Below are 26,816 nucleotides of genomic sequence, written 5' to 3'. Positions count from 1 at the left end.
GAGCACCATGGTGTGGAAAATGGATAGTTAAGTTTTCAACAGTTGTCTGACAGCAGGTTATTTTTTGCAGGAGATGAACTGTTTTACGGGGTGGTTGTGTTCTGCTGTGCTCTTAGGCCTCATATCTCATCACTCTGGCCTATACTGGTTCTTTGCACAGACATAAATTCGGTAAATTGAAATACATGTGTGAACTGTAGTCCATCATTTTACGCACGAATACTTTTTTTGACTGATTTTACCTAATCTGCTAGATAAATACCACAGCTCCTGAGGTCCTCCATTTTGGTAAAGGGTTGTGCCTCTCCATTGTAATCTAGCTGTGTGTTGGCAATCTGTATGTGGCAGTATTCACGCCTTCCCTCACCTTTCCAGGCCTGCCATACACACCAAGGCTGCTATATTCCAGCTTAATGGCCTTATTATAATTAAGCTGCTTGGGCACAGCCAAATTTTTGCAAAGAAGATGCTGTCTCTATGGCAAGAATTTCCATAAGGGAATCAAATTTTTCATTCTGAATTATTTCAACACTCAGCCTGTTCTTAGGGTTTATTGATCAGCAATGGTAACAAAATAGGTGCTTTTTAATGAAGGGTCAAGCAACTTTGCACATCCAGCACGGCTCACTATGCTGGAATTTACAAAGTCCTCAGCATATTGCCCATGCATGCTAAAACCCTAATGTATAGTGCTCTGGAGGTTTTTTGAAAAGCCACTACCAAAGAGACCCAACTTTTTCTTCAAAACTGCAGATCTTCAGAACTCAGACATCAGCTCCCAAGCAAACACCTGAACAAGAACACCCTCACAGGTGTTTTGGTTTGTTCGTGTTAGTGGAAAGGAGCACATGGATTTCTTGTCAAATTTTTGCACATAAAGAAAATTATACCAGCAAAGGATGTGCACGTTTAGTAGCACATTTGCGGTAATTCTTACGTCAACAAAACAGCACAAGTAAACACATCCACTTCTCAACATTACTTCACTGATGAATGACAACGTAGACTTGGGTCCTTCAGGTGGAAAAAAAGTATGGCTGGGGTTATAAAAGAAGACCATGAAATCAGGAATATCGTAAAGGACAGAAATAGGAAACCACTGTACACTCCCTTCTATTACACAAATGGAGGTCAATCAACTTGAAACTAGCAAGTAGCAGGTGAAAACAAACTAAAGGTTATGATTCTTCACACAGCATGCTACTAAACTGTAGACCCTGTTCACTCCAAAACGTTTTGCATGCTAATATTTTACACAGTTTAAAATCTGGTTAAACTCATGAAAGATGAATTTGTTGAAGGTTACTAATTAGAAAGACAACCCTAGTTCAGGAAGTTTATTTCTGCATGTTGTTGAATTTCCAAGACACCTTTTGCCTGGGACAGGCATTGCTCTAAACAGAGCAAAAATATGTCCATTTTTCTGTTCTAGTGGAAAAATTGTCTAGTGTGGTTAAGTAATGTGCAGTTTTATTGCCCTCAAAGAGACCGTGCTTTCTTTGCCCTATCTTTGATGTGTACTGAGTGACTTCATTTATGTAGTTAAGTGGTCATGGAGTGAGGCAGAAAAATTCAAATCCATCTGTCTTCCCATTCAAGATTGTATCTTCCAATCCCGTTGTTTGAGGGAACATGCACAGTGAGCAGGACCTTTCTGGTACACCTAATGCAATGCTTTGCACTGCAGACTTACCCAAACTATTTCTAAATATGCTTCCAGGATGCTAATTAACTCACTTACCTAGCTGTGTCATAGACTTCAACATGGTTATAACCTAACAAGTATGCAAAATGAACTCTGCCAGACACCTCCTTTGCTTTCAGTAGTTTCATAACATTGGGTGATACTTTCCTCTTTTTCATGTTTCGTCTTACGTGTAGGCTGGCTCTAGCGTCATATCTGGAGAACATGTGCGACAGTTGGGGAAAATAACAGGTTTTACTTCTTCTCTCTGTTGACTGACCAGGCCACTCTTACAGCATTAAAATACTTCATTCTAATCATATGAAAATGTTCATGATTATAATGGATAAGTGCTCTAATTTGGAAGTAATTTAGTGTTTATACTACTTGCATGTATGTGGCTTTCAGTACGATCACAAAGTTGAACTTGATATGCACAAAAGATGTTAATTAACTCCTGAGAACAATTTTTGTTAAATAATACTCCTTATTTACACATCAATACAAAAAAGACATAGCTAGGACTGTGTATAGGAAATACATTATTTAGAGTATGAAAAAAGAGGTGACACCAAAATGTGATGTATTTGGTACAGAGAATTCGCTGGAGAGATCTGAAGAGGAATTCAGTGTGATCATAGTGCTGGACAAAGTGAATGAAGTTTGCCTCAGTATGTTGAAAAGCTGAGAGACTGAAGAAGAAGTAAGAATGTGGGAAGTTAGAATGGGAGAAAATGCACTAGTCAAAGTTTTGAACGGTCAAAAAATGCATTGTTTATTTTGCTGTGGAAAGGAGAAGAGCCCATAAATTTTAACAATACAGAAATAAAGACACATATAATCGTAGATGTTATATTGGAAGGAGAATTTATGGTGGTTGAAATGATACTCTTGGCTAGATAGGCCTTTTTTCCTCCGTCACAGAAAAAAGAAAAAAGGACTTTGAATTTAATTCTTTAAATTGCCTCTTCTTTCTCTGTTGCCCTTAGAGCAATTATGCATTTGGACATGTCCTTTAAGTCACCGACTAGGTCGATATTAAAGCACACACAAGGAGAAGAAAGAAGGCAAAGCCAAATTATAGAGACAGGATGATGAGAAGTTTAAGCCCTGAACTTCACCCAATGACAGAAGAACTTGTGTGTGATGTCAGCCCTTTCAGTGGTGCTGTAATTGAGTAAACTGCAACACAGTTCACCATCAACCGTTTGCATGCATGCTCCTCTGAATACACTCCATATGTAAAGTCTGTATGGAGAGCCTTAGCATGACTGTACGTTATCACAAAAATGAATAAGCATTTAATGTCTACACGTTAAAATTTTACATAATAAAATCTTTCATTTATCATAAGCTAAACGAAGCGCACAGAGCATTCAGAAATTGTTACCTGCCTGCTTTTTATTAATGAATTGGTGTTCCATTGTAACTGTTCCTTATCTATAGAACAAAAATGCCACATAATAATATATTTTGATTTATTAAAGAAGTATTAACTTGATTTCAGTTATAATTTCTCATTTAAGTGAACATTGGATTAATTTTATGAACAAGTTCAAGCGCTAAAAATAGTTAGTAATAGAAATTCTTTAACATTTTTACACTATACCTTTATAACACCTTAATTACTTGGAAAAGGTGCCTGCAAGGAAAACATCAAAACCACAAATGCCTTTATCGTGAATAACTGCAATTACATTGTTCTTTCTATATATTTTCATTATGATTTTTTTTCTATGATATAAATTGCCAACACATGGGATCTTAGTACAAATCCAAGTTAATCTACAAAGTGTGAAGGACAAAACTATTGAAAAGTAAGAGGAAAAAACTGCAAGTGAATAGAAAGATAAAATGTTTCAATTTTATTTTCCTATTTTGTGTTTATAAATGGGTTTTCAATCTTTTCTTTACAGCTTTCTCTTCTCAAATGCTTAAAAGGCTGTAATTCTTACCAAAAACAAAATTTCTAATATCAAAATCTTCTAGAATAGAAAGGTCAAGTAATCTGATAAAATACCATATTTTAATACCTTGTAAAGAAATAACTCAGAAACATATCCAATATCAGTAATTATCAGTATTTAGTATTCCACAGGCAAAACTGTACAGATACAGTCTCCAGGAATTCATACTGGCATAGTGCAGTATTTCGGGGTGGAATGGTTATTCAGTTCCACAGACTCATGTAGAGTACACATATGCATATTATGTGAGCTTGCATCTAAATCTGTTTCTTTGAGAAAGCTGATTGCTTCAGAACTCCTTTGAACATGCTTAAGATACATTGACAACAGTGTCAACAGTAGACAGCAATTGAAAGGTATATTGACTTATTCAGTACAATAAATATAAAGTTCAGCCTTTTTTTGGTGTAGTTTATTATACGTTAAGCATGTTCTGAGTACATATGCTGGGTTGGGTCCTGTGAGGACCTTCAGTGCTATTCTGTCTGCTGGAGCTTGATTTGGCCATGGCGAGCGTGATACCCCACACAGGGTTAGACAGTTTTATGCTTTGTCAGAAATGGTCTTGCAGGTATGTGAAGATATCAGATCAAACAGGAAAGTATCTGATAAGTGTTTCATTTGTGGACCTGATTTTTTCTTAAGCCCTTTTTCATGTATCTAGGTCCTTCTTTCTGGTTCAACAACCAGAGTAATTATCTTCACAGCAGGTTGCATAGAGAAATATATTATTTCTCTCTTCTGTACACATTCAATATCAACTGAACTACTTCTGTTTCATCAGGATATTGAAGGACAAACAGCTGTCTCTCTTTGTAAGAAGAAAGGATATAGGGTTCCAGGGTCCAGACTCCAGGCTTCCCTTTCTCTTACAATTTGTCAGTGTTCCTGACCCCTCTCTGTTTACCTCAGACTGACATAGCTATTACAGCAGATGTATTTTTTTTGAAGTTCAGGAGAAGAATTGGGGATCCCTTCTCCAGTGGGCATGGTGCAGAAATGAAAAAATGGAATTAGATTAAAAAAAAAAAATACAGTATTGGCATGAACAGTGATAAAGACCAGAGGGGATGATATTCTTAAATCACTCTGGATGTTATGATATGGTAAGGTAGAAGTAAAATATGTTCACTTTCATAAAGGTGTAGGAAGCATGACAGAACCATGCACTCAGAGCTCTAAATTTGTCATGTTTGATACATAGATGAAAGAACAGAAATGTCTTGCACTCTGGACAATTGATGAAGAAGTGTAGTCCAGCATGGGCTTGCTCTCCGCAGCACTGTCATTGAGTAGCTCACCACTGAAGGAGAAGAGGTTCAGGGACAGATAATTTGTACCCACATGGTGGGAGGCAAATTGCCTTTTGTATTGCACTTGACTGGCAGCTGTACTTTAAGAACCTGACCTTCCAGTGGTTTGAAGACTAGAAATGTTCCAGTTGACTTCAGCGGTACAAATTCAGGCTTTCAAGCTGAGAGGAAATCCTTTGCCAAAGTTTTTTTGCTGAACAGGAATATTATTGGCCACCATGCTTTCATCAGTGTCTCTGCACAGGAACAAATCACTGATTAAGAAATGAGTGTTTTACAGCTCTCTAAATTTGTAGCAATTGTAATAAGTCAAAGGAAAAAAAAAATCCTACACAAGCAGTATCAGTAAAAAAGAGAAATTTCCCTAGGCTTTTATAACGTCCCGAACAATTCAAATAATCCCTATGTTGTACATAGTTCCATGGCAGTGGGGCAGTCAAGAGATACTGTAAAAATATTGTTCAGAGTTTGAGGTGATTTATGCTCATGTTGTTTGAATTCCACCTGGTTTCTGGCTATCTTTTTTCTTTTTTTCTTTTCTTTTAGACTGTTTCCTATGTTACTTCCTTCCATTCCTGAAGAGCAAACGGGAGCGAAATGGAAAGCAGCCTATTGTTTATAGAGTCAGGGACTTAGCAGCCAGCATTGGTATATAAGGATGTCTTTTCCTTGTTTGGGTCTGCAGTAACTCTGTTAGAAGTACATATTTTCAACATCAGTAAGCCCTTGTATTATTAACTCCCCCACCTCTCTTACAACAAAAAGTCTATAAATCCAAGTTATGCTTGTTCCATTTTCATTCACTAGATACAGTCATGTAAATAGTGATGACCTCTGTGAAATGTCACCTCTTCACTTGGTGGGAAAAAAAATCCAGTTAGAAGGTCTTGTGAAATCTTACTCCTGTGACATGTAGGTGACATGGAATTAAAAGAGGAGAGGGAGTGAGAAGAAAGAAATCATACTAATGTACCAAATATAATACAAATACTGATACTTTTGGCAACTAGAAACTGTCATAAATAGAGAAAATGCTGCATTGCACTTTTTCCGTACTCTTGTGTTATAAAAAGGGGTAAGGGAGTCTGAGAAGTGACAAAAGAAGAGCCCTCCCGTTGAGTCACGAGATTCAGAGCAGACCCCCTTGAGTTCTAAACTCTCTCTCAGAGACGAGTCTAGGTGCGGCTGGATCTACTCCTAGTCCCAGACTTGGTCAAAGGTTTACGTCTAAAGGGTGAAGTGTGTGGCCACTTATCAGATTCAACTTGCCTGTCAGAGCCCTGCCAAGGACTTTCAATGAAACAGTTTCGCAAAGTTGAAACAATGGATAATTTATTCAAGCAACAGGTATCACAGATTCGGGATTGCTGTTGATAAATGCTCTGTCTACAAAAGTTGAGCTCAAGGTAATGGTTTAGCGCTTTAGTTAACAATGTATTCCCAGGGATACGTCTGACAAAGTCAGAAGCACGACTCTTACCAAAATGGTGTCCCTGCTTCAGGGGGGACGAGATGTTCAGGCTCCATCAGGTAAAGTTCTCGCTTGGCTCCTCCTCCCAAAGACAGATTTCAAGTGCCAATTTTCATATGTTTGAATACGTTTTTGTGAGATGGGACTAAGTCAATTATTATGTATCGATTGGCTCTTGGCACGGAATGTTGTGTTGTCAGAAGCGGGACTCGGCAGTTTGACACGCCTCTGCAGCGGGCAACATAGTATGTGCATCTGGGGGCCATCTGTTCTTCATCTGAAGCAATCTCTGGCTGCGCGGCCTCTGCTGCGCCTCGCAGATCACTTCACTCACAGTGATGGGCTATCCCCTGTTGCTTCTGTCTGATAAGCGCAAGTTAATTGCTCTGTTTGTTATCTCTTCGGCTCTTGACGCCCAAGTCCGAGCATGTCTTTCCTCTTGCGTTGACAAGTCCAGCAAGGCCATCAATTACACACATACATCAAGATTCTGGTTGTATACTGAAAGCATGTCCATTTCTGGCTTTAGTACTTGGCACATAGCGTCATAGTATCATAGATGAATCTCGTATAGCTTTGTCCTTAAGAAAGTGTTATGGTTTGGCTGCGGCCGGTGACAAAAGCGCCACGCGGCCGCCCCTCGCCCCGCTGGGGTGCAGAGGAGAATAGAAAGAAACAGGCAGAAACTGGTGGGTCGGGATAAGGGCAGTTTAACAGAACAGCAAACAAAGGGAACAGTAACAACAACGATACAGATAAGGAGAAAACACAACACAAACTGCACAACCCACAGAGCTGCTCTCCCGGACCGCCGCTGCGTGCTTCTGAGCAGCGAGTGAGTTGCCCCCGCCCCGCTCCCCCCATCGAAACCCAGCATGACGGCACATGGTATGGAATACCCGGCTCTGTTTGGCCAGGTGGGGTCAGCCCGCCCGGCTGTGCCCCTTCGTGGAGTCTGGTGAAAATTAACCCTGTCCTGGCCGAACCCAGGACAGAAAGCTAGAGAGATCTACTCTTAGCTAGTTCAGAATATAGCAAATGAAGAAAGATGTGTTCCCCTCGTGGGTGATTCATCCCAAATCTCAGATATGTATCGCAGAATAGGTGAACTGTCACCAGGAGTTACCAAGCTCTATTCATTGACTACAGACTTAAAAATGACTGAATGACTACCTTAGACTGGACACCAGACAGAGATAAAGTTAAATGAAATAAATCACCACCAAAGTTTCCTTTGACTGATACCGTTCTGTATTCACTCTGAGCTTTAGCTGTTCTCCATTTGTATAGCAGCTAATCTTCACTGTGGCCTATTGGGAAATCAGAAATATAGCCTCAGAGCTTGTTCACAGTTTGTGTTATGGAATTATTCTCATAAAATCTAAAGTAATAGAAATATATAATAGAGCTCAATTTTTTTTTTCTCATTCCTCTATGGCTGTACAGATTAGAACAGCTGCAGATTCAGAAGTCAGTCCAGCTGCAGGAATCTTAAATAACAGGTTTTCATTTCTAGATGTTGGTGCTACTCGATGTTCCTGGAAGAGCAGCTGTGTGTCTGGGATTCACAAAGGTTTTACTGCTGAAGTGAGGTCTGAATTACCAGAAAGAAGTTTTATGTAGCCCAGCATTTTCAAAATTATTTGAAAATATTCCGTATAATATTATGACATATTTTATATAATGTCAGAATTAATTTAATTTAATTTATTTAATCAATAATACAATATAATATAATATAATATAATATAATACAATATAATACAATATAATATAATATAATATAATATAATATAATATAATACAATACAATACAATATAATATAATATAATATAATATAATACAACATAATATATATAAATATATAACATATAACATATAACATATAACATATACTATGTAATATGCAATATGTAATATGTAATTTTTTATATTAATTTCAACATTATATATTTAGATTTATTCTTTATATATTTATATTTATTTTATTATATAATATATTATATTAATTTCATTTAATATAATGTCAGAATGAAACCTTATCAATGAAAACACCTCAAATGCTGTTTTGGAAACTGGTGAATTTTGGAAGACCATATACTTTCTTGGCATTTCAGAATTTATTGCTACACCAAGAAAAATGATAAGGATATACACTAACTCAACCATAGCACATAAGGCTAGAATGGACATCGGTAGATGATCATCCTTAGCCCTTGGCAGGATCAGCTATAATGATGTCACTCCTTACACGTGATTATCTAACCTTTCTTTTAAAAAAGTTCTGAAAATTCTGTGAAGTCTACAAATTTTCCACTGATGAACTATCCTTACAACCAGAAATTGGTTTCTAATGTTTAACCAAAACCCTTAAGCATTTCTATATTTTTCTGATAGTTGGAGTGTAGACAGACAATTTAGTCCCGTCTTTATTTCTGCAGTGAGAGGACTATGCACTTTTTCTTCTTTTTATCCTCGTGCATTGGAATTAGAGTCATCAACCAGAATCACATTTGTTGAAGTACTACACCATACAGACCAGAAGAGATGGTGCCTACCCTGCAGGAAAAAAGATTTATTGTGTATGAATGTTTGTTTCACAAACAGAATTCCTAGTACTGTTACATGAGGTTATACTTTTGTGTGGCACAAAGGCAGAAGTATTAAGACCAGGGCTGTGCTTTGCAAGAAAATGTAACGGTTAAAAAGACTGAGCTGCTTTTTATTCTGCCATGACTGACTGGAAGAAGCTGGCAATGAAACAAAAGTTTCGTAGAATCTTGTGGAAGGCTGAGACAGGAACTGTGGGTAGGGAAGAATTTTTACTAGTGTGATATCAGGCTCTGCACATCTCTTTCTACAGCTTAGATAGAAGCTGCTTCATTGCCTCACGGGATATTAGTGATTAATTTTATTTTCTTTAACAAAAAAGAACAGAAGCATTTTTTAATATTTGTGCCAATGGAAAAAAAAATCACCATCTGAAGATGCTTTTGGACATATTAAAGAGCATAAAAGAGCAAACTTCATTGACTTTGCTATGAGCAGTTGGTTTTCTGTCAGGCACAGTTACGAGTTCTGGGGCCTTCTTTTTTCCTTCTTGCACCCGTGAGGGTAGAATAAAAATTATTGCCCACTGAAGTTGAACAAGGGGATAGAACTAATTACATTTTTTGTGTAATCCTGCATGTTTTCTGTTTTTAAATTAGATGAGCTTAGCAGTGATTGTTTTGCTTTTGTCAATTTTCAGGTTAAGACAAGTATTAACACATTAATATACATTGGACTCATGATAGTTAAAGACCACATGACTTTTTAGCTGAATTGTCATTATTATAGTATGTAATTATTAATATACATTATTATGATATTAATGTTATCGTCAAGATGTGTGCTGAGCCCTGTGAAAATATATCGCAAATGGTGGTTACTAATAATGACAATTAACAGAGCATCCAACCTAGACTTCAGGAGCACTCTGCCTGGGTGCCTTGTTTTGCAGGAGCTGAGGGCAACTACCCTAGCTCTGACAAACTCATGAAGCAAATGACTATCCCTGTTCATACACGTGATAAGCCCTATCTTCATAAATACTTCTGAGACCATATCTGGTGTGTGAGGTAATTACTCACCCGTGAGATGACAGCAGTTTGGTCCCCAGGAAGAGTCAAGATTTCCAACACATCACAGAAGCAAGCCTTGGTTGTCTAGCAATTATCCAGCACATGGTTCTCAGTTTTCCAAAGAGCACTGGGATCACACTGTAGAGATGAAATTTTTGTTTCCCTGGAGGAACTAGCAGTCCAAGTGGTTTGAGGTGATGCTTGTCCATCAGCAGAGTATGGTACAGATGTCTCGGTGTATTTGGATGCTTGCCGGACACGGAGAAGGAAGGAAGGGAGGATGCTAATTTTTTAGAGGGTCAGCAGCTTCAGCTGCATAACTGGAGATTCATGCTGACTAGGCCAACTGATTTGATCAGGGACTGATACAGACGAAAGCAATTATCAGAAAATAATTAAACAAAAGCAGACACAGCCTGCTTGTGGTTTGCAAGGGAAATGGCTTGAATTTGCTGTTCCTAAAACTGAACACAAACACTGTACATCTAAATATATCTCCTCAGAAATATTTGCAAAATTGGATACTGCTGTCCCAGGGAAGAGTAGAAAATGCTCAAGGGTACCAAAGTTTAACTTTGTAGCAGTGACTTTATGATTTCTTGAGTTCCACAACCTTGAAACAGCTCAGGGCCTCATGTCCCTCAAGCCTTGGCTTTGCTTTCATCTGCTTTCACTGTCCCCCTGTTTCTCATTTCTTCCTAGGGTGGCCAACTCCTTGCAGGTCTGGTCTCTCCTCTTATCTGGGGAGGGAAGGAATGGAAGAAGGCCTTGCTCAGTAAGGAGGGATCCCACTAGCTCAGCTGCATTCATGTTTGTGCCCTCAATCTCTCACTCTCATGTGTGTGATTTTCCACTCCGCGGTTTGCCCCACGCTTCTTTCTCACAAGTCTAAAATTGGCTTCATAAAGCAGGCAGGCACTAGTTTGGATACTTTGGAAGGCTTTCCGTTAAGAGAAAGCCTGTTTTTTAAACTTTAAAATAATTTAAGTCAGTTAATTTTAAGGTACAAACATGAAATTTTAATGTACATAAGTGTGCACATTTAATATAATATAAGCTGTTGTCCTAGGTAAACTTCTCAGTGTTCCAAAATTAAAACCTTTACAGCTTTTCCACTTTTTTATCTCCTGAAGAACACCAGTGACAGGGTTTGTTTGCATCTGTGCCTCCTACAGGTGTTCATGGTAGGAGAAATCTAATTTTCAGGGTCAAATACAACAATAGTTGGTAGAGGTTCATCAATGAACCACAGTGATTTGTTCATATCTCTACCTCCTGTGGGTTTTCACAGTAGGCAAAGTCCAATTTTGAGAGTCACATATAACAATAAATTAGCATATCTTCATCAATGTCAGTGGGAAAACACTAACCCAGACCATTACTAAAATGATGGTGGTTGTGCCTGTGAAAAGATGAGAGATGGTAACACTGGAGACCGAGACCTCCTATAAATACAGACAACGTCGGAAAGAGGGATTGCTTAATCTATAAACCTTTTATTGGTTTGTCTAAAATGGAGTTTAAACAGTTGTGCTTTATTTCAGCTGGAGTTACCGGACTTTATATAAAAGTCCACAGGATGAAATATAAGGGACTATTGCAGCTTTAAATCCCATGAATTTACATGTGTGTGCTGAGGGACAGTGCTTAGCTCTCTGCACGCACATGTCCGTAGAAGTACAGGTGCCTGGCTGCATCCACACAGAGAGATAGTTCTTCTCATCTGTCTTTGCATGTTCTATGAAACCTACGCCCTCAGATTACTGATACAGTGTAGCTCCACTAAATCTACTTTTCAAGTGATTGGTATTTAAGACACCAACAGGTAAGAAGTCATCCACAGTGTGAAAGGGATTTATTGCTGACATCTCAGAAGACAGCATCTACATTGTATGATTCTAGATTTAATTATTGGTTGTTATTCTTTAAAAACAACCTTTAAAGTATATGAAAGTACTGGAGGTCTTCCATACTATTGCTCAGTGATCTTAGTAAAAGTACTAAACAGCCTCCCAATTTAATTTAAATAATTTTCTTTCACTTAAAAGTTTTGGTTAAGACATTTATATGACAAAAATAAAAGAACAGAAGTGACTGATTTAAAAATGAAATACAAAACTTGCTTATACTGATAGTTCCATTACAAGCCTAAAATACTGAACTCCATACTAAAACTAAGTCTTTGCATCTTAGCCAATAATTTTATTTTTACAGCCTATTAATATTAGAGAAAAAATGTTAGAGAACAATTTTAACACTCTAAAATTATACATATATTTAAACAAAAGCAGAGAATGGTACTTTCTGGAATCAAAAGACTGACAGCGGTTGCATGTGATAGAAGACCATAGTAGGGGTCTCAACATGAAGGGAGAAAGCTGTCAGATGGGGTCATACTCAAACCTTGTTAACTGCTCTATTGCTGAAATTTTTTTTCAGAGAATTTATGATGTCAACTAAATTGCAGAAACATTTTTTATTGCAGTGTGCCAATCACTACCATCCATGATACAGCTGCCCCAAACCAGATGAATGTGTAAAATATCCCCATTAAAGATGTGAAGTGGTCTCCCATACCTGGATTAATTTTACAATATTTCTGCCTTTAGTTACATGGACTTATCATTCTCACTAATTGTAACCGCTGAAGCTATAGGACATCAACAGCACTGCTATAAACTGAAAATGCTAGACTATTTTTTTTCCTTAAATCATTAAGTTTCAGGCAAATGAGAAGCATGCTGTTGGTTTTATTTCCTGGAAGTTGAAGCACTCAGATGTTTCGTTTCCATGACATTAAGTATTTAATAACCTCACTGTCGTCAGTACTAATTTTCCAAATGTCTTTTCTGCTTTTGTTTTGAAAATGAATAGGTGAAAAAATGATTTTGTACTTCAATTTTCTCTTCTACCTTTTGGGGGATCTTCCAAAATGATTATCTAAATGATCAATCAGTTTAAAAAGATGGATTCAGGGTTGGATCCAAATGTCTTTAAAGTCTATAGAATTCTATTGACTTCTATTCATTTCTATTACTTGTGCGCAGAGATGATAAATAAGTTGGCCAGGCATTCATGGGAAAAACACTCTTGAAATTAACTAAAACAGAAGAAGATTTACCTGAGTTAAACAGCTAAGGTCTTAAAATCTTCTTAGAAAAGCAGATATTTTAATTAGTTTTTCACTTCTACTTTGGTAATTTTTTAAACATTGTTTGTGAATTTGAAAAGCACAGTTAATGTTATTTGATTCACCACTCCAGCTTCCTTGTTCTAGTTTACTGACTTGATCTATCAGAGAACATCTTGTCATTCCAATTGAAATGTCAGTGGTAGGTATGCAAGTGTAGTATACCTACCTAGAGGTAGATGAAGTTTTCTACAAGAGGCCGGCAGAAGTCTCACAATCGCTAGCACTTGGTCTCATGGGGGACTTTAACTTACCGGACATTTGCTGGAAATACAACACAGCAGAGAAGAAACAGTCTAGGAGGTTCCTGGAGTATGTGGAAGATAACTTCCTGACACAGCTGGCAGGTGAATCTACCAGGGGAGGTGCCTCGCTAGACCTGCTTTTTACCAACAGAGAAGAACTGGTGGGAGATGTGGTGGCTGGAGGCCATCTTGGGTGTAGCAACCATAAAATGATAGAGTTCTCGGTTTGTGGTGAAGAGGGGGGTCAGCAAAACCACCACCATGGAATTTCAGAGGGCAGACTCTGGCCTGTTCAGGACACTGTTTGAGAGAGTCCCCTGGGAGAGAGTCCTGAAGGGCAAAGAGGTTCAGGAAGGTTGGACTTTCTTCAAGGAGGAAGTCTTAAAGGCACAAGAGCAGGCTGTCCCCATGTGCTGCAAGACAGACCGGCAGGGAAGACAACAGGCCTGGCTGAACAGGGAGATTTTGCTGGGGCTCAGGAAAAAAGGAGGATTTACCACTTGTGGAAGAAAGGGCAGGCGACTCAAGAGGAGTACAGGGGTCTCATTAGGTCATGCAGGGAGGAAATTAGAAAGGCAAAAGCCCAGCTAGAACTCAGGCTGGCCACTGTTGTAAGGGACAACAAAAAATGTTTTTACAAATACATTAACAATAAAAAGAGGGCCAAGGAGAATCTCCATCCCTTATTGGATGTGGGGGGGGAATATTGCCAACGGGGATGAGGAAAAGTCTGAGGTACTTAATGCCTTCTTTGCCTCAAGATTTAACAGTCAGACTGGTTATTCCCAGGGTAGTCAGCCCCCAATGCTGGAAGATAGGGAAGGAGAGCAAAATAAACCTCCTATAATGCAGGAGGAACCAGTTAATGACCTGCTACGCCACCTGGATGCTTACAAGTCTGTGGGGCCAGATGAGATCCACTCAAGAGTGCTGAGGGAGCTGGTGGAGAAGCTGGCCAAGCCACTCTCCATCATCTATCAGCAGTCCTGCCTAACAGGGGACGTCCCAGATGGTTGGAGGATCACCAGTATGACACCCATCTACAAGAAGGGCCGGAAGGAGGATCCTGGGAACTACAGGCCTGTCAGCCTGACCTTGGTGCTGGGGAAGATTATGAAGCAGTTCATCCTGAGTGCGCTCACCAGACATGTGAAGGACTACCAGGGGATCAGGCCTACTCAGCATGGGTTCATGAAAGGCAGGTGCTGCTTGACCAACCTGATCTCCTTCTATGACCAGGTGACCCACCTAGTGGATGAGGGAAAGGCTGTGGATGTTGTCTAGCTGGACTTTAGTAAGGCCTTTGACACTGTTCCCCATGGTATCCTGGAGAAACTAGCTGCCCATGGTTTGGATGGGTGTACTCTTCGCTGGATAAAGAACTGGCTGAATGGCTGAATGCAGAGTGGTGGTGAATGGAGTTAAATGCACCTGGCGGCCGGTCACAAGTGGTGTTCCCCAGGGCTCAGTTTTGGGTCTGGTCTTGTTTAATATCTTTATCGACGATCTGGATGAGGGCAGTGAGTGCTCCTCAGTAAGTTTGCAGATGACACCAAGTTGGGTGGGAGGGTCGATCTGCTTGAGGGTAGGAAGGGTCTGCAGAGGGATCTGGACAGACTGGATCGATGGGCTGAGGCGAACTGTATGAGGTTCAACGAGGCCAAGAGCCGGGTCCTGCCCTTGGGTCACAACAACCCCATGCAATGCTACAGGCTTGGGGAGGAGTGCCTGGAAAGATGCCCATTGGAAAAGGACCTGGGGGTGCTGGTCGACAGCCAGGTGAACCTGAGCCAGCAGTGTGCCCAGATGACTAAGAAGGCCAACAGTATCCTGGCTTGTATCAGGAATAGTGTGGCCAGCAGGAGTAGGGAGGTGATTGTGCCCCTGTACTCGGCACTGGTGAGGCTGCACCTCGAGTACTGTGTTCAGTTTTGGTCTCCTCACTACAAGAAGGAAGATGACTTGTTGGACCTTGTCCAATGAAGGGCAACGAGGCTGGTGAGGGGTCTAGAGATCAAATCTTCTGAGAGGCAGCTGAGGGAACTGGGGCTGTTCAGTCTGGAGAAGAGGAGTCTGAGGGGGGACCTTCTTAGTCTCTACAACTGCTTGAAAGGAGATAGTGGTGAGGCAGGTCTTGGTCTCTTCTCCCAAGTAACTAGCGATAGGACGAGAGGCAATGGCCTCAAGTCGCATCAAGGGAGATTTAGATTAGATATTAGGAAAAATGTCTTTACTGTAAGAGTGGTCAGGCATTGGAACAGGCTGCCCAGGGGAGTGCTTGAGTCCCCATCCCTGGAGGTGTTCAAAAAATGTGTAGATGTGGCACTTTGGGACATGGTTTAGTAAGCATGGTGGTGTTGGGTGGACGGTTGGATCTGATCATCTTAGAGGTCTTTTCCAACCTATGATTCTATGATTCTGTGTATACACTCACGTATATGTATATATACAAGACATCAAAACACTGTATTGACTTCCTTACTCTTAAAAAAAATCACCAAACGATAGTGATTTATTCAGATTTTATCAAGCCAGACTTACACCCACTCACATCAAGGTCGAAGAGAATAGACTCAGTTGTTTTGAGAAAGGGTGACTGTATCACTTTGACAGGAAGATACGATATTTAGAGAGGCATATGGAAGGTTCTCATCAAGTTGTCTTTATGTTGCCTTTTCTTCACTGAAATGGTACAGCTAAGCCAATTTAACAGCATGGTACTCAAGAATCCTCCTTTGCATTTTTCACCTTTTGAAAGAGAAAAAGCACAGAAAGTGAGTTGTACAATGAATGTGTATTTATATCTGTCATTCAGATGGAAAGTTTGTTGGAATATTCATATCAGCTGCTTTATTTTCCCGTATCTTTGACAGGTCCAAAATTGAGAAGACCTTCATTTTGTAAAGCCTCTCTGTAGAATAAAAAAGGTGCTGATTAAAGTGTTTGTGTTTACCCTTTAAGACAATTACAGTTTTTCAGTTTGGTGATTAGGTTTCAAAGAAAGTTTACTTTTTCTGCTAGCTGGAGCTTAGCATATGGTAGATGGATGCAAAATTTAGCACAAAAAAATGAGAAAAGTTTGGAATTATAAAAGATAAATGTCACACTTATCAGGAGGAAGCTGCTTGTTACCTCAAATACTAACCATGTTCAGTGGTTTGCTCGTTCAGACGCCAGATAGTATTACCTATGTGATTTCCTTTTGGTGACTGAGAAGAAACCCAGAGGTTTAGGATATGGGCATGCTTATTATCATTAGATATTCTGAGAGAAAATTAAGAGGTTTCAGGTAACAACAAATCTGAATGAAGTTTGCTTGTGGGCAGAGTATTCTTTCATCTATAGAAAATGAGACTACTTAGGTTTTTATTAACACAGAAAAAGAACCAAACCAAAGGGAACACACTGGACGCTTGAGTAAGGACAAGATTTTCCCTTTGAGAAAAAGCAACTCATGCAAAGAAACAGGCTCAAAGTTGTTAGCAAATTTTACCTAGTGAGTATTGGTAAAACAGAACCTCCCTTTCCCCCGTACATAATGAAAGTGATACCTGGAAGTGCATTTTTTGCAATACCTTTCTGAAAGGAAGCACGCCCTAGTAAACTAAATTGCTGGGCTTTATGACCAGGGAAAATAAAATTGTGTTCTAAAAATTTTACTCATTTCTATCATAATAAAAGACAAGACTGGAAATTGAAGACAACTCCTGAGAAGTATTTACAAGGACTAACACAGTTCTTGAGTGTGAGTGTTACAGACCAGATTGTTGTGTAGAGGATGTATCACAAGCAATGAGCATACACAGAAATCCATAAATCAAGAGAAAAGCCACAAAATGTCATGTTATTCCATTGTTTAATTGAAAGCCTAAGACTCCTGCATTGAGAGATACACTTTGTATAAGTAGGTTTTGCCCACAGGTGAATAATATGACTCCTGAACGAGTTGACTAATTGGGAATTTCTGGAGAATTTCACTCAGGATACATGGATGGTATGAAAGCTAAATATCTAGTGACCTTTTCAGGTGTATAAATACTACATGCTTCACATTTCATTTGCCTTTGTGTTTCTTCCTTCTGGAGAACTAAAAGGTGGCAGAAATATCACCTTCTCAAGGCTGAATCTTTAGCAACTTATTCATTTATACATAGTTCCTGCCTAGGAATCTCATAAGAAATTTGATACTTCCTCTTGTTTCATCAGTTACCAGCTCCTCACACCTTCACTTTCTCCTTCTCCCAGTACTTTTCATGTTATCCTTTTACTTTTTTCCTTGTCTTCCAAAATCTTGAATGCTTGGAGAGAAGTGCTACTGATGGCATGTAACTGTGGGCAGTCAGCAGCTTAAACAACCAGTGCTCTCCCTAAGGGAGCAATTCTTTCACTCATTTCTCACTGTGCTGAGTGGATTATACGGTGGGATTCTGAAGTGGAAGTAAAGTGTTAAATAAGATAGGAAAGGGAAAAGTCTTTCTGTTGCTCTCTTGAGTGCCTATGTCCTAGCAGATAAAGACACCCCTCGGCAACAGTGCTTAATGCACTTCTTGTATTATGTTGGATTAAAGCAAAGTGTCACAGAGTTTTTCTGCAGGGAATTTGACATCTGAACTAGACTATAATAAGTAGTAAATCGCTGTGTATAAAAAACCTAGCAGCGTAGTTTTAGAGTTGGGGATCAATGGCATAAATCTTTGCAGCGATGTACAAGTTATGTATGCTCTGTCTTGTGTTCTAAGTGGAGACCCGAAATGTGGGAAAAATAGCAATTTGTTGCCATTTAGCAGGAGGTGTATAGGATCTGTGTAAGAGCAGGCTGATTATTAATTACTGTTATGGACAAAGCAGATTCACGGAAAATTAACTCATAAAAATATAATTTCTTGTTTGGATAGTGGGAAGCAGAAAGACCAACATTAAACCAACACCTTTCCTCCCCCCTTTCCCAAGCTCAACTTCGCTCCTTCAGTCCAGTCTCCAGCAGGTGCAGCTGGTACATGGTGGTTCCTCTCCGCAGCTCTGTCCTCCTCACACTTTTTTCCTGCTCTGGCATGGGTCTTCCACGGGGTCCAGGGGAGGAAATCTCTGCTGTCCTGTGGAGCACCTCCTCTTCTCCTCCTCTTCTGACCTTGGTGCTCCATCTGCTGCTTCTCACTATTTTTTTTCCCTCCTCATTTCTCTCTGTGGCATTGTCTCCCCTTCCTCACACAGGGTCTCCCCAGGGCACCGCCATCTTGGCTGCGGGACAGGGCTGTGCCCTGTGGTGGGGTCGCTGGAGCCGGCTGGAACCGGCCAAGTCCGGCATGGGGCAGCCCAGGCAGCTTCTCACATGGGCCGCCCTACAGCCCCCCGCCGCCAGCGCCTGGGCACCTGCGCCCACTACATAAGCACAGTTAATCCCCAAAGTAGCTTCCTACACAGACTTTCCAACCTTCCCTCGGAAATTGTGTCGGCAACAGGAGCAGTAGAAATGAGCCGCTGAGGAAAACTCCCATTTGCTGGAAGGTTTTAAAATGGACAAAACTGGACTCCAGCTGTGATGTGGGTAGAAGTGTGAAAGTCAACGTGGCCTGAGGGCTGCAGGCAGGGGCCGTGGACTGCACCAGCGAGAGCAGGCAGCTCTGGGGCAGGGAGCTTACTCCTGGCTGAGCAGTGCAAAACTGGTCTCATTGGGCTTGGACAGGTCTTGATTTTCAGAGTTACTGGAAATATATTATAGAATCATAGAATCATAGAGTCATAGAAAGTTTTGGGTTGGAAGGGACCCCTAGAGGTCATCTAGTCCAAACCCCCTGCAGCGAGCAGGGACACCGCTAACTAGATCAGGTTGCTCAGAGCCCTGTCCAACCTGGTCTTGAATGTTTCCAGGGATGGGGCCTCCACTGCCTCTCTGGGCAACCCGTTCCAGTGTTTCACAACCCTCATTGTAAAGAATTTCTTCCTTATATCCAGGCTAAACCTACCCTGTTTTTGTTTAAAACCATTACCCCTCATCCTGTCACTGTTGTCTCTACTAAAAAGATTGTCCCCATCTTTCCTATAGGCTCCCTTTAAGTACTGAAAGGCTGCAATCAGGTCTCCCCACAGCCTTCTCTTCTCCACGCTGAACAAGCCCAACTCTCTCAGCCTGTCCTCATAGGAGAGGTGCTCCAGCCCTTGGATCATTTTTGTAGCCCTCCTTTGGACCCGCTCCAACAGTTCCATGTCCTTCTTGTGCTGAGGGCTCCAGAGCTGAACGCAGTACTCCAGGTGAGGTCTCACCAGAGCAGAGTAGAGGGGCAGAATCACCTCTCTCGACCTGCTGGCTTCGCTTCTCTTGATGCAGCCCAGGACACGGTTGGCCCACTGGGCTGCCAGCGCACATTGCCGGCTCATGTCCAGCCTTTCGTCTATCAGTACCCCCAAGTCCCTCTCAGCAGGGCTGCTCTCGATCCTTTCATCCCCCAGCCTGTATTGATACCGGGGATTACCCCGACCCAGGTGTAGGACCTTGCACTTGGCCATGTTGAACCTCATGAGGTTCACACAGGCCCACCTCTCCAGCTTGTCCAGGTCCCTCTGGATGGCATCCCGTCCTTCTGGTGTCTCAACCGTACCACTCAGCTTGGTGTCATCTGCAAACTTGCTGAGGGTACACTCGATGCCGCTGCCCATGTCATTGATAAATATATTGAACAGCACCGGTCCCAGTACGGACCCCTGAGGGACCCCACTCGTCACTGGTCTCCATCCGGACATTGAGCTGTTGACCACTACCCTTTGGCTGAGACCATCCAACCAATTCCTTACCCACCAACCGTTCCACCCATCAAATCCATGGCTCTCCAATTTGGAGAGAAGGATGTTGTGGGGGACCATGTCAAAGGCTTTACAAAAATCCAGATAGATGACGTCCATTGGTTTTCCCTTGTCCACTCTTGTTGTTACACCATCATAGAAAGCCACTAGGTTGGTCAGGCAGGACTTGCCCTTGGTGAAGCCATGCTGGCTGTCTCCAATCACCTCCCTGGCCTCCATGTGCCTTAGCATAGCTTCTAGGAGGATCTGTTCCATGATCATCCCAGGCACAGAGGTGAGGCTGACAGGTCGGTAGTTCCCAGGGTCCTCCTTTCTACCCTTTTTTAAAAGGGGCACAATGTTTCCCTTTTTCCAGTCACTGGGGACTTCCCCTGACTGCCATGACTTTTCAAATACCATGGAGAGTGGCTTGGCAACTACATCAGCCAGTTCCCTCAGGACTCTGGGATGCATCTCATCAGGTCCCATGGACTTCTGTACGTTTAGGTTTCCTCAGGACGTCCTGAACCTGGTCTTCACTTACAGCTGGAGGGATTTTACCCTCCTGGTCTCCTTCATGTCATCCATTGACTCGGGAGGGGTGAGGAGAGAGGTTGTCAGTGAAGACTGAGGCAAAAAGTTGTTGAGTACCTCAGCTTTCTCCTCATCTGCTGTTACCAGTTTGCCGGTCTCGCTCATGAGAGGGGCTACGCTTTCTTTGACCATCTTTTTCCAGCTGACATACCTGTAGAAGCCCTTCTTGTTATTTTTCACATCCCTTGTCAAGTTCAACTCCAGCTGTGCCTTGGCCTTCCTGACTCCATCTCTACACAACCGGGCAGCTTCCCTATACTCTTCCCAGGAAGCCAGTCCCTGCTTCCACTGCCTGTGCAGTTCCCTGTTCTTCCTTAGTTTGACCAGCATCTCTTGCCTCAGCCATGCCGGTCTCTTCCCTTCTCTGCCCGACTTCTTACACTTGGGGATCGAGAGCTCTTGCGCTCTGTGGAATACATCCTTAAAGAGCTGCCAGCTCTGTTCTGTTCCCCTGTCCCTGAGGACCGTTTCCCAGGGAGTCCTTCTGACTGTCTATCTCCTTGAAGAGCTGGAAATTTCCCCTCCTAAAATTTAGGGTCCTGACTATGCTCTTCATTATTCCCATTTCCCTCAGTAGCGTTAGTTCCACTAGTGCGTGGTCACTGCAGCCCAGGCTACCTCCGATCTTGACGTCGCCAACGAGCTCACTCGCACTGGTGACCACCAGGTGTAGTATCGCATCCCCTTGGGTAGGGGTGCTTATTACCTGGCTTAAGAAGTTGTCCTCAATGCATTCTAGGAACCTGCTGGATTGCCTACAGTTTGCCGTGTTGCTTTTACAGCAGATGTTGGGGTAGTTGAAGTCCCCTAGTAGGACGAGAGCCTGCAAGCGTGAAGCCTCCTGGAGTTGGAGGAAGAATGCTTCGTCTATCAGCTCCTCTTGATCTGGCTGCCTGTAGTAGACACCAACCACTAGGTTCCCTTTGTTGCCTCTCTCTCCGATTCTTACCCATAAGCTTTCAACCTGCTCATGGCTGTTCTTCATTCTGTTGTTCCTGTTGCCTTCAGCAGGATTTTAGCATCTCAGAGAAAGGTGCAGGTTTTTGAGAAGAAGGTGTTAGAGATGCCAGTCTACCTGCAGAGCCAAACTGCTGAGTGGCCAGCCTCTCTCGTGGGAAGGCTCACCAAACTCCATGGGGCACGGGGCTCCTGCATCCCAGCGCAGAGCTGCACGATTGCAGCTGTGCTGTCTTCAGGCTGCAGTCTGGTTCCTGCACCAGGTCACCTGTTTTAGCAGTTGCTGATACGGGCAAGCTGTAGTTCCTACAGGGTGGGGGATCTCTCCATTTTTACTCTTTCAGTTACTTGGTGGTCATTTTCCCAACTGTCTGGACTAAGTCATTGAAGATCACAGGTTTGTCTGTGTTAGTTGTGCAGCTGTATTTTAAATAACTGCTTTGATGATTCTATGTGATTTTGGTACAGATGAAGTCCTACCTTGAACGACTGGAGCAATCATTTAGCTTTTCATATGTCAGAGTGTAATCCACAAAATCTGTAAAAAGCCTAGCTAAGATAAGTATTGTAAAAAGCTCAGTAGGAATAAATTCAACGCCAAACAATTCATTTTTTTCCATCCTAATTGTAAGAAATACCACATCTTTATATTCAGAAGATTTGTATATACTTTTCAGGGATAGAAAACTTACAAATGTAAAGCCTTGTTCTCTACTTTTCGATTCACAGGAAAACATCACAGCGACTGGAACAAGGTCTATATTCTTTATTTTCCAAAATCGATGACAAACAGCATATAATTTTGCAATAATTCAGGCTGAGTAAAACCATGCAATTCAAGTAATTTCTCTACAGTTTCCAGGTGAATTTAAAGAGAAAAATGCTTGCCACTTTGAGAGTGGACCTATTTCTCCTGTTCTTCGAGGCAATGACTGACATTAGGAAACAACAATAAAACTGATTTTATATCACTTATTCAATGATTTATTTCCAAAGCTTTCAGATATCTAATTGAAACATTATGGGAATGAGATCTGGAACATATTCTTGTCATCTCTCAACTCAAATGGGAAGAAAGGTTTAAGGCTAACTGTAATGAAAAAAATTTATTTTGCCAAAAGAAGATGAAAAAACCAACAGCTTACAGTATATTAAAATTGTGTACTGATTATTGGAATTAGTGAAAATCTTGAATTAAATTAACTGATTTTCAGAATGTTATAATCTCATTTTAAGACAGCTGTCACAGTGAAATCCTACGGCAAAAACAGCCTTAATATTATGCACTAAATCACAAATTGAGTAGGAAAAAATGTCACTGGAAATATAAAAAGGCCCACCAAAAGAAAATTAAAGGTTGTCATTTTACTGTTAAATGTTCTCTGTTGGCAGCTCTACCTACAGACCAGATTTCACACGTGACTGTGGAGGCATTCACCATGAACGGTTTTATCTGCAGTGTGCTCCTGGGTGGGGAGAGCTACTCCAAGGGCAGGACCTGTTCCTACCTCTTTCCAGAAACCACTGTCTAGACTGCTTGTTGCAATGACAGTTTTTTCAGTACAGGACCTGTGCAATATGAGAGCGCATTAAGACCAGGAACCCAGCTCAGATAAGGCCATGACCAGTAATCAGAGAGTACGAACCTGCCCCAGCAGTGTAACAGCAAGGCTTTCTGAATTGCATTATCCTGTCAAAGACTCAGTAGTCCAAAACTAATGTGAGTCAATTATTTGATTAAGGCAAGAATGAGTCAACAGGGAGAGGGGTGGGGTTGGGGGAAGGGGTTGATGTTATCTTGAACTATGCTAAAAATAAAACAACAGTATATAGTTACTGATGTGATCAGACTCTACAAGTAGCCGGATTGTACGAAGAGCATCATGCTGCTTCACCAGGTAACTATGTAACTAAGATCACTGCTGTACTTTTGACAGATCAAATGCAAAAATATAGTAAGGAAATGCAAATAGCAGCTTGCAAAAAGGAGTGACTATTTACCTTGCCAGACATACAGACAATTGAGATACCAGTTTTGAGACATGTGCCTTCACATGGATCAAATGCCATCCCATGTCTTTCTTCAGGCAAAAAATCCATTATTTCTAGAGAAATGCACAAATGAAGGTTGAGAGTTGGCAGGTCTACTTCCAGTTCTCGTCCATAAGTGATCAACAGTAATGTACTGTGAGGAAGTGCTTTCATTTCATCTAGTAAAATCAGCTACCCAGATTATTTCATATGCTTCTGTTTGGTGTTCTTTCTTGTTGTTTTTTTTTTTTTGTTCACTGATCTGAGATTGCATCAAAATGGCTGTTTACCTACTGGAAATTTTGGTTGGTTTAGTTTCATGAGCTTTTCATAGCTTTTCATCCGATTTATGCTAATAGCAAATGATTGGCTGATATATTCCCTGCTTATATGGTCTTTGCTGTGAGTCAATCTAATTTATCCACAGGAGGAAAGTAGAAGTGCTAAAGTTATTCCATTTGTTTCTTGAGATCTTCATGCCCCTGTACTTGGCACTGGTGAGGCTGCACCTCGAGTACTGTGTTCAGTTTTGAGCCCCTCACTACAAGGACACTCTGTTGCTGGAGCATGTCCAGAGAAGGGCAACAGGGCTGGTGAGGGGGTCTAGAGATCAAATCTTCTGAGAAGCAGCTGAGGGAACTGGGGCTGTTCAGTCTGGAGAAGAGGAGGCTCAGTGGAGACCTTATCGCTCTCTACAACTGCTTGAAAGGAGGTTGTGATGAGGCAGGTGTTGGTCTCTTCTCCCATGTAACTAGCGATAGGACGAGAGGCAGTGGCCTCAAGTTGCATCAGGGGAGGTTTAGATTAGATATTAGGAAAAATGTCTTTACTGAAAGAGTGGTCAGGCATTGGGATAGACTGCCCAGGGAGGTGGTTGAGTCCCCATCCCTGGAGGTGTTCAAAAAATCATGTAGATGTGGCACTTTGGGACATGGTTTAGTAAGCATGGTGGTGTTGGGTGGACGGTTGGACTTGATCATCTTAGAGGTTTTTTCCAACGTATGATTCTATGTTGGTAAAACACTGGTTTTCCTCAACTTTGCCATGATGTTTCACTTTCTCTGCTCTCTTTGGGCTTTAGAAAGTGAAGAGTTTGTATTTTGCCAACAGACAGGGCAAACAGACCATGCTTTTACTGCTTTAAGTTAAACAGAAATATTCATGATTAACATGACTTGCGGAGTCAACGTACTGATAGTATATTGAGCCACTAAGAGCAAGTGTGAGCTTCAGGCTACAGTGGTCAATGAGACATAAAAATAGCACCAGTCACAGAGCACATTTTCATGACTTAGTGAGGCTTTTTCCTGTCAGCAATTTGATTGAACGTTAAGAAGAAATGATTTAGGATTGCAGGTAGTCTTGCTGATATAAGAGCTATTCAACCTTTCACTTTCTAGATAAGATTAGATGGAAAACAGACTCACTTCAATGCTGAGGCAGGTAGGTAAAGAAAAATAAGGATAGCAAAAGAGGCAGGAAAACACACTCATACACGCTCACACACACAATCAGGTCAACACTTTGCTAGCATTGCAGACTTTCCACGAGAAACAGGGCACTTCTACATTTCTACCTTTGTCAAACACAGTTCATTAGTGCTTGTTTTGCCTCTGCCCCATGGAAACGTTTTCCAGGTACATGTGTCCAAGTGGATCACATTCTTGCGATGACAAATACCGTTATAACTACTGTGGACCTCAGCAGAAAGGTTAAAGTGCAAAATGTGAGTGATCACAGGACTCAGTTTCTCTACTGCCCTGGTTTCCTTGTCTTTCTCTTGGAAGTCTTTGAGTGAGTCTTTTCTTCCTTGTTTGAAGGCGGATTAGTGGGAAATTGTAGTCCAAATCCATTAGGTCCATTTAGGAAGACACATTGAAAGTAGCGGACAGGAGCTAGGAAAACAAGGAAGAGGTGGTTAACGCTTATGGCTTCCAATCTGGGGCGATGAGTCTATTCTATGTTCTTTCAGAAAACTTCAGTATAATTTCATTCCCATTAAGTGAGTTATAACAGCATAAATCTCTAGTGTGATCACAAGCCAGGTCCCACATATCAACAAGATTTTAGCGAAAAGGCTCAATGAGACTTCTTTGTAGCACAAGATGAGAAATTATTGACAATTGCACAGCTAAATCCATTATTCCTCTCAGTGTTATTCTCCTACGTCTCCCAGAATATTTGCCTTTCGGGATAACTGAATGGAAGCTCCTAAAATTCACACACATATTTTCTGATTTTAGATTTCACAACCACTATTAGATACATTGAGGAGTTCCAGAAGGACTCACATCTAATAGTGATAACGACATATTTTATTAGGCTTCAAATGAATGATCTTTTATTCTGAATAAAGGGATCACAAATGATGGTACCTCTTTCCTAGTTTTTCACAATCAGGGAAGTTTTCTCCCTTTTGATTTTTCAGCACTAGCCTGTGCAGTCACACTTTTTTCCATTATGTTTTAAAAACTTTCAAGAACACATAATTTAGCACAGAGGGGATTGACCTAATTTATTCCAAAACCTGAGTTTTGCACTCTGAGATTAACACTGACAAGATTTTAAATGATAACTATTAGTTATGTATTTGGGAAAATGATTGGAGGAATGTTGGCATTAGTTTTCATGGAACTGATTTTCTGATGACTTTTTCTTTCTTCTGTGCTACATTCCATATTAAAAAAATCAGCTGTTCCCTATGACAATTCTCGTCTGAGATGGACTTCAGGGCTCCCTGTCTCGTAAACTGAGGCGTAGCATTTATTTATTGACTTCCAAGCCACAGTAAATGGTGGAACACAGCATGGTGTGTCAGAAAAGCTAGTATATTCAATCCAGTTATATTAACCTCTGTGGTCTTCTTGCCCCACTCATGCAAATGTTGAGTCTTTGTTATCTAAAAAGCACACTTGAACAAGGATTTGGAAATCAGATCCTTCTGCAAATGAATTGCTTCTTTT

At 41.1% G+C, this 26,816-nt stretch overlaps 1 protein-coding gene across 17 annotated transcripts in view; it reads right to left on the bottom strand.

Annotated features, from left to right (window-relative positions):
* Positions 1 to 22,573: 22,573 nt before the first annotated feature.
* Positions 22,574 to 26,816, bottom strand: part of TRDN (triadin) — a 255,762-nt gene continuing 251,519 nt past the window's right edge. For all 17 annotated transcript variants that reach the window (XM_075414134.1, XM_075414122.1, XM_075414125.1 and 14 more), the window contains one exon: positions 22,574 to 25,748. In XM_075414134.1, coding sequence (XP_075270249.1) covers positions 25,606 to 25,748 — 143 coding nt within the window. In that variant the 3' untranslated portion in view covers positions 22,574 to 25,605. The remainder of the gene's footprint in view (positions 25,749 to 26,816) is intronic.

The sequence above is a fragment of the Opisthocomus hoazin genome, chromosome 2, assembly GCF_030867145.1.
Source record: "Opisthocomus hoazin isolate bOpiHoa1 chromosome 2, bOpiHoa1.hap1, whole genome shotgun sequence".
NCBI classification, from domain to species: Eukaryota; Metazoa; Chordata; class Aves; order Opisthocomiformes; family Opisthocomidae; genus Opisthocomus; species Opisthocomus hoazin.
This window is presented reverse-complemented; position numbering and strand designations above follow the sequence as displayed.